Genomic DNA, 12,429 nt, shown 5'->3' with positions numbered 1-12,429 from the left:
TGTCAGTAGCGCGAGGTTCTATTCTCTCAGCACCTGTTTTGTACCGTGACAAACTCGGGCGCAGGGCCAAGGATAAGTGACGTCAGCCCATAAGCGTAGGAAGGACTCTGGGAGTGAGCTAGGTTAGGTTGGGTAAAAGTGGTCCTTTACAGACTCTCTCTAAGAGGGAGGGTATGGTTTAAGTTCGCCCCAGTGTGGGGGAACTTAAAAAAAATAAACAAATAACACTTTTTTAATTTTATTTAAAATTTTATTGTTGAAGTTGATAGATGGACGTGATCCAGATGAGTGATGTCGACCACATCTGTGTCTCGCACCTTCTGCGAGAGAGATTAAGTATGTACAAAGTCCACGTGGTGTAAAGTCGGTTGTTGAAGTACAGATGTCGCTTCAACATACTCCCCACCTTGCATGATTGCAATGTCATCTTCGTAGTTAATCAGTTTTGTTGTTGTTTATTCATTATGTTGTGACTGAAGAAATATCATTTCGTTTAGGATGGGCTATAAATCGAATATTACGTCATTGGCTCTTGAAGCCTGGTTTCACATGATGAAACATAATGAAGTATTCAATGACTCGTGAACCCATGTCCGCTGGCCCGTGAAGCTTTTAATGATTTTCTCAGGCACACAACACACCATATATAAAAAATATTCTCATATCCCACATCACTAGCAGCTGTCCGGTTCGAAGGATTGCCAAAATAAACAAAGAAACACACACTTTTTTTAATTTTATTTAAAACTTTATTGTTGAAGTTGATAAATGGACGTGATCCAGATGAGTGATGTTGACCACATATGTGTCGTTGCCACCTTCTGCGAAATAGATTAAGTATGTACAAAGCCGATGTGGTGTAAAGTTTGTTGTTAAAGTACAGATGTCGCTTCAACAGGTATGAAAGTGAAAAAACGCTTTTCAGTTAAGGAAAAAAATGGATGGGTGGTCCATATCATCTTGTCAATCGGTTGGTAACACTTCAAAATATCAATATGCGACCGTATAAAGTATACGTGTTTTTGATTATTTTGGCATTCGACATCGACCAAGTCTTGTCCGCAATCTGACTGTCCATATGACGAAATCCAGATAGGGTTCGATCGTTCCCATTCAAATCGAATTAAAAGTTTTGACTTCTTGTGCTCCCGAATATGGTTTATATACATATAAAGGTCCACAAATTGATGTAGTCCCCATATAAATCTTAGGGATCGCTTTATATAGGGGCTATGTAAAAAACCCGAAAAAACCCCCTTAATAGTTTAAATTTTTTTTCAATTGGCTATGTGAAATATGCTTATGATTCCTAACACCCACACCAAGTCCTAGGTTGTTAAATCAATATGGCTCCCATATAAAGATATTTCCTCATTTGACTTATAGAGCCTCTAGAAATCATTCAAAATCGATGATGGTTTCCATCCAAGGTTCAGCTTGTCCGAAATTTGCTCGTTTTTGCTTATTTTGTTGTTTTATTCCTTATCGTTTTTTGGTAATATTTCTATCTTTTTTTCTTTTAGTATGCAATTCTGCCAATGCAACAACAAATGCAGTATATATTCAAAAAACATAACGGCCAAAGCGAGTTGGTACCCACTTCTAATCCCAACACTTTGATTCTTCATAATTATAGTAGTCAAGGTAAGCATGCAAAGAAATTGCTACCATTCGAGTATATGACTAAAGCAACCCCCATCTATCGCTTTGTTTTAGAAACGCTGCCAATGTCACCATCGCAAAGATCATCTTTACCCACCACGCCAAAATCTGCAAGCGAGTCTAGTATTCAGCGCAATGCTGAGAACAGTATTGAAGAAGGCGAAGGCACGCAAAAGCCATCGCAAGAGAGCAGTGAGACACAACAACAATTTATATTGGCACCAACACCAGCTCAACTAGGTCGGGCACCTTTCCAGAGGCGGAAGAACATGTGTAAGGATTTAACAAGTAATCATTTAAGTGATCTTTCATTTTCTTTGTTTTTATTTTTTTACAGCTGTAGGTAGCATGGGTTCCATTAAACAAGAAGGTGGTGGTAATTTTAACACGGCTACCATTTTGTCAAATTCTGGGGGAGGTAATGGCGCCAACAATCTTAATTCACCTATAATGGAGGGATCCTCACCCATAATAGGTCATGTTTCCACGGTGGCCATAACATCGGCATTGCCAACACCTACCTCATCCTCGACAACGCCAAACAGTGATGAACAATTGCCGCTGACACCGTCCTCTAGCAGTGGCGGTGCCGGTAGTGGTAGCAGTGGCGGTTGTAGCTCCATAAATGCCAGCAATATTGTTCCCAAATCCCCTAAATCTATGCATGGTCCAAAAAAGAAACAACTGCAGCAACAGGATGAAAAATCCAAGTATGTAGCATGAGTTAGATGGCCAAATAATAGTTAACAATATTCAATTTTTGTATTCAATACAGTGCTCTTGCATCCAGTGTCCTGGCTGATTTTGAAAAGAAATATGAGGCTTTGCCTCAATTTAAACCAAAAGATTGTCAGTCACCCAGCGCCATAGCAGTGCCATCATCTCCACGCATTTACGGTACCAATTATCGTAAAAAGAACGCTACTGCCCCACCACCAGTACAAAGAATACGTAAGTTGGTTGGTTTGTTGCTTAACATTCTAACAACAATGGTATTGTTTTCTCTTGTCATTATATTCAACAGAAAGCGAAGACGAGGCTACCGATGATACTGCTTCAATACCACCAACACCCACACAACGTTTCTTTGGGCCAGATTTCAATATAGATACTTTGAGAGGTTAGTTTCGTGTCATTATCTTTGGTATGTAGAAAAGATAGAATTTCCAATGGATTTTTGTTTTAGAATTGGAATCATCGGATCAAACTGGACGTTCACCACGTACTCCACAAACACCATTGCAAAGTGCCCGTTCCGATGCCAGTGAAAAGGGACATCGTAAACTTTTGGAACAACGTCGTAATTTAGTATTGCAACTATTTGCCGAGAATGGTCTATTCCCCACATCTCAAGCTACTATTGCTTTTCAGGTGGGCAAAACTTAATTGATCCTTTCAACTATGGCCTTATACTGTATGTTACTTCTTTTTTTTTGTTTTGTTGTCTAGACCAAGCACATTGATGTTTTTCCAAGACGCCAAGATTTGCAATTGAAAATACGTGAAGTACGCCAAAAACAGATGAGTCAATCTTATACACCACAATCGGCTGGTCCTATGACACCATCGGAAAATAGTAACCCATCAATGATGTCATTATCAATATTACCCCCAAATTCCAACAACAACAGTAATACAGTAAGTTCGATAAATAAACACGGTAAGCTCTATTGTCCTTTATCATTAAAATCCATTAAATCATTTGCTATAAATTGATGGAAAAAGTATCTGTCTCAAACACGCCAAGTATATCTTCGTGTACTTTCATAAGTACATACCTATGCTTCGGCATGATATACCAACACTTGAACTATCAGTGTTTTGTATGGTGAACTTTTTTGCTTTGATCCCGAACTGCTTTATTAATCCAAAGTTTCATTTATTAGTCCATACTATTTAGGAAATTTCAAGATCACAGGATAAGCTGTCGTCCTTTTTGAAACTTTTTTTTTACTCTTGAACATTTCGGGGAGGCTTTCCCCAAATTTTGCCATGCAAACCAAACCTAGACAGCAGAGTTAAGTGTAACTACTGAACACGGCTGTGAATGACTCTGCAACAGCAGTTAGAGAAGACGATCAAATTCGTCGTTATTAAAGTTGTGCCCAAGGTTACGCCAAGCGTCAGCCAACACACAACTTATTTAATTTTCGTCATTAGGCTTGTCAAACTAGTTATTGTTTGCTTTTTTCCTACTAATTTGCAATGTGCGTTTGTTCCACAATGTTGCATGCGCATTCGTCGCCCACTGCTTTAACTCGGACTGCGTCGACCCGAAAAGCTTCGCGTTATCCAAGTTTATTGACGGCAGTCCTCTGTCCTTCACCGCCAAATCGTCTTCCCTTTCATTTCCTCTTACTCCGTTATGGTCCGGCACCCAAACGATGCGGATTTTGCCATCCTCAGAGAAGGCGTTAATCTCTTTCTAACACTGCAAGATTGTCACGACCTTACCGTTCTGGTTGTTATTGCCCTTATGGCAATTTTAATGTCGGTAAAAATGTTCACACTCGACGTCCTCGCGTTAGCACCACACCACTTCACGAATTCCGTGAACGCTCGGATCTCCGCCTGTATGACCCTATTAAAACAGATCCCAGTCAATGGGTTCTCAATGTAGATCCCAGGCCCACTCTGTCCTTTAGCTTTGATCCATCCGTGTAACATGATGTTCCAGATGGCAATACTAGGGTTCCGTCAATCCAAGACTGTGCCGATGGCAGCAGTGCCTCGCACTCGGGTTCAAGGTTCATCTTAGGTATCCGATCGGAAACCTCTTCCCTTATATACCGCGATGGTATGAGCTGCTCCCATCCTCAATCCATTCTACCATCGACTTAAGTCTCATAGCCGCAGTGGCTGCCACACACTTAATCTGCATGTCAATGGGTTGGATATCTAAAATAGTCTCCAGTGCCCTAGTGCGCGTGGTCCTCCCTCCGCCTATGCTAAGACAACATGTTCTCTGAACCTGTTGCATGGTCCTTATGTTGCTCTTTTTCTCCATAGCAGTCCACCAAACTACTGAAGCGTAAGTAAGTATTGGTCTAATCACGCTCCTGTAGAGCCAGTGGACTATTCTAGGATTCAGACCCCCTTTCGAGCCTACGGTCTACATAGTGCCCAACATCTGTGAGCCTTCTCAGTACTCTCCTGAATGTGACACTTCCAATTCAGTTTCCTGTCCAAGTTCACACCTAAGTATTTGACCTTGTCAGATATCGAATTCGTCTTATTGAGGTAACGTGGTGCGCCTTCCTCGTTCGTTAGAAGTATTATAACATCGTCTGCGTAGCAGACGGGATCAAATCCCTCCTCAGTCAGCATCCGTAATAGGTCATTTATGGTGGTCACCCATAGGAGTGGCGATAAAATGCCCTGTGGCATGCCCTGTGCCACTTTCTCCTGTATATTTATGCCATAGGACACACAATTTATCTATCTGTTCCTTAGCATATGGTTTATCCAGTCTCTAAGGACCGGGTCCACCGAATATTGTTAAAAGCCCCCTCTATGTCAATGCATACCGCCAGTGTGTACGTTTTGGCATCGAAGGATTCTTCTATTTTATGCAAAACCTTGATGTCATACTCTTTGTCATGGTGTCCACAATTCGTTCCATGGTTTTGAGTAGAAAGGACGTAAGTCTTATGGGTCTGTAGGCTATTGGTGTCGCATAACTTGCCTTGCCGGGCTTGGGTATAAACACCACCCTTGCCTGCTGCCAGGCTTTCGGAGTATATGCAAGTCCTAGGCACGCTGTGAAAATTTTGGCCAGATGAGGCACCAGATTGTCTGCCTCTTTCTGTAGTAACGCCGGAAATATTCCATCAGTCACGGGTGACTTAAATGGCTAAGATGACCATATGACCAAATATGGTAGAAAGCCCAAAACGGCAACCCAGGATGCTTCAATTTCACTCTCTCATCTGCTTATTCTGTGTTATTTTTAGTGTTGTACCGTTTGGGTGTTTTTTCCAATATAATTTGGTCGAACGGATATAAAATTTTAGGGAGTTGTTCGGACGATAAGCCCAACTTGTATTTGGAATATTCGAAAAGCAAGCGTCAATTTGTTTCAATTTCATACACAAAATAAAAACAACGATGGATTAATACAGCAATACTATGCAGTGCATTGCTACGAAAATTTGTATGGAAAAGACATCTATCCAGCACGACGAAGTACTGGATAAATTACCAGTGCAGGCTTAAGGCTGGTACTACGTTCGCTTTTCGCGATATTTTTCGCCAATTAAAACAACTTGCTGATTTCATTCAGTAGGACTTTATCATTGATATTTATGTAGTGTTTTAAAAAAGCTTTTTTGCAAAAAGCATAGGTTTTCAATAGGAAAACATAAACATAGTACCAGCCATTATGTAGAACATCTATCTTCAGGGTTGTCATGGCATGTTTTTAAGTGTGGCAATCTGTAAAAATATTTCTATTGTGAATGGCAGAACAAAACCAATTATAAAATGCACCAATATTAATAAATTTTATTTTTCTTCTATGGTCGCAAATGTTTTGCAAATTTTATTTATTTATTTATTTTTACTTTTTTTCTCATATTGTTTTGACAGCTTGACAAACGATTTGAACATCTGATGTCAAACGAAGAGACCTGCACTGGAAACATTTTTTGCGTTTTTTTTTTTTGTGCTTCAGGGCTGGTGTATCCAGTGCTAATAAAACTACCAAATGTGGATACTCTTTAAACATTTTTCACAAAATTTGGCTTTTAGGTTTCTCTGACGATTTTTTGTTGTTGACATTTTTGGTTGGAAATTTTTTTCTAGTTGCAACACTGGTTGCTTCAATGTCGTAAAAAACTTCTCATTAACTACCCTAATAATTTACTATAAGTTATACCACTTTTTTCTATTGTAGGAATAGCGCTGCAACAAATTAACGATCACCACCACCAACAGCAGTAACAACAATAACCAACAAACACAGCAGAGTTAACTTTAAGTTAATTAAACGCTCAACTTGGTTGAACTGTATTAAACATTTTGATTGAACATTCAGTATATTGATACAGAGATTTCAAATTTGACAAAATATCGCACAGATACACAACTCTTATAGAAAACACAACAACAAAAACATTATAAATATATAATGAGAAAAACAACAAGAAACAAACAAACAAAAATGCATGTAATGCATATAAAAATCTTGGAAAAAAAAGGATTAAGAATCTTTCAAACACATACACATACAAACATATATAAAAATTTTTGAAACAACAAAACACATCCATACGCAAACACAAAATCATTATTAATAATTATTATTATGATAACAAATAGCAGAGAAAAACAAAACAAGAATAGTTTTTAAACAAGCAAATACCACAAAGTAAATAATTTAATTAAGTAGTAGAACCCCTACCCCAAACACACAACAAAAAACCGACAAAACAAATTTATTAAGCAAGCAGAAAACAAAGATGAAGATGATGAAAACACAAAGAGGAAGAAAGAAAAAGAACAAATATTAAATATTAAATACAAAATTATCTTAAAAGAAAATAAAGTCCTTTTTCAAAACTGGCTGAGTGACAAAATGGAACCCGAAAAAAACATGTTCACAAATCAATTGCAAAATTGGTTAAAAAAAAACAAATAAATGAAGAATATGTCACGCGTAAATACCACAAATTATGAAGGTTAGGAAATAATACATCAAAAATTATCCCACAATAACAGTCATATAAGATTGTAAAAAGCAAACCAACCTACAAACAAACAGAACATAACAAAAACACAAGAAGAATATATGTAATGTACTCGTATTTTATATGTAACAATATTTTTTTCCTTCAAATATTGATTTCTTTTTTTTCCATATACTTTATTGCAATTCTTGTCTCTGAAGATCTATCATGATACTCTCTTGTTTAAATATACCCACATGCACACCCAGTTTTCCACATACAGATACAAACAGATTTATAAAGAGAAGCATGTTAGTCGCCTACATATATATGCACGTAGCAAGTGTGTGGAATTATTGTTTGAATATCATATCGGTAGCTTAGATAGTATTTATTTTTTTCGTTCTTCCGTTAGTTTTTTTTTATTAAATTTAATTTTGTAAGCGAAGAACTTGAAATTAAGAGAAGTGTCTAACTGTAATGGGTCATTAAAAACTTCAATCAATTTCTTAAGCATTTTGTGAAATATTGGCAACACTTATGGTTTTGAGATATGAACACTCACACTATTACACATTCTTGTGTGCTTTAGGTTTCATTTCCCCTTTGACCGCTTAAAACAACTTGTTATTGTCAAGTAAATGAAGTGGCAACATTTCATACATATTCAATTCTATATATATGCAACCAAATAAGTTTTCTTTTTGTTTATGAGACCTAAACAATTGGTTTTAGGGGAAAAGTGAAAATAAAACCTACAACACACCTGAATCGGATTGTGTTCGTACGCAAGCACACAAGTCGAAGGGCTTGGAAATAATCAGACCTGTTCCGGTTTTCGAAAATGCAAAACGAAAGACTTTCTTTGTCCTATTTGTTGAAAACTTTGCCATGTAAAAAGTTTGCATGTGCACTTAATCAAATTTCTATCCAGCAAGAGGAACCTAGTGATTTAAAACCTTAAAAGTATAAGGTTCGGAAAACAAAGGCAAATCAATTCTTTGCGTTTATCGAATTCGAAGAGAACAGGTTAGAATGTGTACTGTATGTGTAGAAAAAAAACCAGTTAGTGTTTATGTATGAAGGATATTGTGTTCAAAAAAGTGCATGAAAACAAAACCTGGAAAATGTTTCATAGGCCTGAGGAATTTTTAGTTTTTAGAAAAAAATTTTAAACTTATGGGTCCATTATGGATGGCAACGCAACTACGTGCAGTGGCAACCAAAATAAAACAAATTGTATTACGTATGGCAATACGTAAACAAAAAAACATTCAAAGGCATAAAGTATGAAATGCCAAAAATACCTAGTAATTTTTTTCAAAACCTGTTGAACAATTTTTATCCAGCATGCTCTTTTTTTTAATAATTTTCTCGCCTTTAAAAGTTAATTTTAAGACTACTTTTGCTCATACTGAAGAACTCTTCCGTTGGTTGCAGTAAGTCTGCTACCGTTTTTTCCAAAGAACAAAGACACGCTAGCGTTGGCTCACAACATGTGATGTAAAGATATCTTAAACCATGTTTCCACTATAACCCAAATTCACTTGATTTGAGATAATCTCTAAAACCCGTTTCCGCTACGGTTCTTATTTGTCAACAGTTACGTTTTTGACAGCGTTTTTATTGTGATTAACATTTTAATTGTGTTCAGCCTATACTTTGCGGTCAACAATTAAGTTTGTGAAACGATTTTATTAAAACACTACTAAATTTTGTAATTTCAATAAGAAATTGTCAGATATTAAGAAAATTTGAATTTGGAAGGAGATTGGCTGAAAATACCCTCAAATCAGTGGATTTGCTCACATTGAAAATGAATGGGAAACCTCGTTGCAAAATACGAGATTTCCGAAATCTCGACGCAAATCTAGATTTGGGAAACCTCGTTGCAAAATACGAGATTTCCGAAATCTCGACGCAAATCTAGATTTGTTCCAAGTGGAAACATGGTATTATAGTTGGCACCAACATAATTTAAGTATAGACTCAAAATGTCTTCCCCTGGAGTATACAGCGGCGACACCTTTCCATACATACTGCATCTGTAGTCACTTTTGTTTCGCCTGAATGAATAAATTGTAAACAAAAATATTTTGTTTAATTTTTTTTTGTACAAAAATAACAACATTGCCAACTACGCTTGGTAGAGTTGCCATTACAAGTAAAATTATCAACTGATAACGCAGTTTTACTAATGTTGCCATCTATAATTGATACCTTAAATTTTTTGTGGTGTTAAATTTTTTTATTTTTTGAAAGAATTGCTGACAATGTTAATTTTTATAAAATATTTGCCATAAAAAATTTAGAAAAAAACCATTATTTTTTTACATTTTTTCAAAAATATTTCATAATTAAAATTGATTTTATTTGAAATAAATTTTATTGTAGAAAAAAAAATTATAAGAAAGAAAATATTTTTAAAAATAATTTGTATGGTAAAACTTCTTGTGAAGTATTTTTGTAGATTGAGAAAATTTTTTTTTTTAATATTTTCTTAAAAAATTTTAAATTCTCTGGTGGCTTTTAATGTTTTTTTTTTTCCTTAACTAACACAGCAACTAATAGCTTAGGATTTTTTTAACCAGAGCACAGTGTTATCAGCCCCGAAGCTACTCTTTTTTACTTTTGTGTATATGTTATGGGTTATGTCCGACTTTAACAAACTTACACTTTACAACGTCATTCATGCATCATACATCATTTTAAATTTCCTAAACTTTTTTTTAGTAATGTTTTTGTTTCGAGACGATCTCAAATCCTCGAGTAGTGGCAGACTGGGTCGCCTAATTTATATATTTTAGAAAGCTAATATGAAGTTATTTAATATTTGTTTATGAATTTTTTTTATGAATTTTCTTACATATATTACTGCTATATATCTTTAGATTTTAAGTTGATTTTAATTTGTTTTATTTTTTATTTTATTTTATCAAAAGTTTTTAATTTTTTAACTATTTGTCCTAGGCTCACAATTTGCGTTTTTAAAAAACGCACGTTTTTAAAATCTTTAAAAAAATTAGCAAAATTTGTTTTTACAATTTTATCTTAATGATGAATCCATGATGATAATATCTATCTTCCGTTTTAACAAAACACACACACACTCACAAAATTTTTAATATGTTTACTTTTATTTAAAAAACGATGTTTTAAATTTTTTACTTTTACCTATTATTAAGCCGCAAAATTGTACTATTGGCTACATAATAACAACAAAAAAAAAGAAAGATTATTTTAGCTCTAATCCCCTCACTCAGAAATCCAATCTAATTTAATTTTTAAAAATTTGTAACAGCATTTTTCTCTAAAAAAACCGTCTATGAGAGAAAAAAAACAAAACAAGCATTGGACAAATTTAAGCTTTTGTTAATAAACACAAAGTCCCATTTTTAAACTGTTGCAGTTTAGTGGAAACGATTGATAATCGATCGGTAACTCGTTATTGATAATACGCTGTAATGCTTTAAACTTGAAAATAATAATATAATTTTATTTTTTGTAAAATGTCTTCCACTTGTGCTGCAATATTTAAACAAAACAGAAAATCTAATTTTTCTCTTTATATTATAATTATTAATTATAAAAATTAGTTTTATTATCAACCTACTCCTCCTACCCCCCTCCCCATAAAAAAAAATCACGCAAGAATTTTTAGATCTATTATATATTTAATTTTATAGCTGATAGTTTTTAACAGTTTTAAATGGAAAATCTTAGATCTTCATTTATAGTCTAAAACAAAAAAAAACAACAAACACATACACACAAAATATACAAAAAGCAAGCGAAAGAAAGCATGGTTTAAAATTGTTATAAATTTTTGTTAAATTTAATTACAATTCTTATATATTTTTTTAAGTTTTGCACGTTCTGAAGACTTTAAATATATATATATATACATACATACATACATACTATTAGTAACTTTCAATAATGAAAAAGTAAAATGTGTTTTTATTTAATATCTTCTTTTGATTTCAACTTGTGCTTGAACACATCAACAACGGTATGTATATACCAACATCGAATACATAACCAGATAAAACAAACTATGACGGCGTACAAAGAACAGATGGACAACTTCAACGCCGTTAACTGTCAAAAATGCATATCTTTTTCTCACTACCTTTTATCAGTGAATCTTGGATTTGAACAAGCTAGAACCAATTAACCAAAAACAGAACAGAAACTAAAAACCCTGTGGCTTTCACCCTGGGGTTCACTAGCAGAAGATAGCGTCAGTTGCCAAAACCAAAAAGTGTAAAGACTCATTAGGATCTCAACATGTATCGGTCGAAAATTCCACAACTAGAAAAAAAACGCAAACAAACATAGAACGTAAACAAAGAACAAGTTGACAGTATCACTGGTGCATATGCACCTGCAGACAAAACCAACATTTCAAAAAATTGTGTGTCAGCAGATCGTTTTTCGCAATCTAGTGAATCCTGACTCAGCAGTCCTTTGTAATTGGTGTATTTATAAAATCAAAAACAACAGAAACAAGGTAAGCAAAGCGTTACGTTTTAGTCAAACTCTTCTAAAATAACTAATGGATCGATTATGGATGCCATCTAAAAGGATTGGTCATCTGGCAACGCAAAAAAAAAAATTAGTAATATCTATGGCAAGTTTTCAGAGTTGTCGGCAATATTGTTTTTTTTCAATCTGGCAAAGTAAGAAACAATTCAGAAAAAAGTAAAATGTTGTAATATAGTGAGTCGAAGTTCTCGGCTGAATACGCACCTAAAAAAGTATTGCGTTGTCAGTTGGCAAATTTGCATTACGGATGGCAACTTTCAACTGAAGTTGCTAAAAATGGAATATTTCGGCAAATACTTTTTTTTAAAGCTGTTCTGTTGCAAGGCGTATTTAATAAGCTAGCCGCTTCAGCGAATCGCTACAACAAAGCATCTTTTTTGGACAAAGCCCTGTCATTAAAAATTTTCGGCAAATTTGTTTCGAACAATCAGAGCAAGAAGAAAGAAGTTTATTAATTTTTGGGTTTCAGGAAAACCCATTTAAAAATGTTCAAAATACCAATTAACTCCAGAGGCTTTACCCACAAAACTGGCTGGAACATTGAGGTCCGATC

General features: G+C 34.9%; 1 protein-coding gene across 1 annotated transcript in view; it reads left to right on the top strand.

The window, feature by feature from the left end:
* The window catches only part of LOC106088288 (putative transcription factor capicua), a 75,129-nt gene extending 64,011 nt beyond the window's left edge, over window positions 1-11,118 (top strand). Inside the window, exons 15-22 of the mRNA XM_013253723.2 lie at window positions 1,524-1,644; window positions 1,717-1,935; window positions 2,000-2,372; window positions 2,438-2,613; window positions 2,687-2,782; window positions 2,849-3,033; window positions 3,112-3,322; window positions 6,557-11,118. Of these exons, the coding sequence (XP_013109177.2) occupies window positions 1,524-1,644; window positions 1,717-1,935; window positions 2,000-2,372; window positions 2,438-2,613; window positions 2,687-2,782; window positions 2,849-3,033; window positions 3,112-3,322; window positions 6,557-6,603 (1,428 nt within the window). The 3' untranslated portion in view covers window positions 6,604-11,118. The remainder of the gene's footprint in view (window positions 1-1,523; window positions 1,645-1,716; window positions 1,936-1,999; window positions 2,373-2,437; window positions 2,614-2,686; window positions 2,783-2,848; window positions 3,034-3,111; window positions 3,323-6,556) is intronic.
* The last annotated feature ends 1,311 nt before the right edge of the window (window positions 11,119-12,429 follow it).

This window comes from Stomoxys calcitrans, chromosome 2, assembly GCF_963082655.1.
Source record: "Stomoxys calcitrans chromosome 2, idStoCalc2.1, whole genome shotgun sequence".
In the NCBI taxonomy this organism is placed as follows: domain Eukaryota; kingdom Metazoa; phylum Arthropoda; class Insecta; order Diptera; family Muscidae; genus Stomoxys; species Stomoxys calcitrans.
The sequence above is the reverse complement of the archived record's forward strand: the minus strand, read 5'-3'. Positions and strand labels throughout refer to the sequence as shown.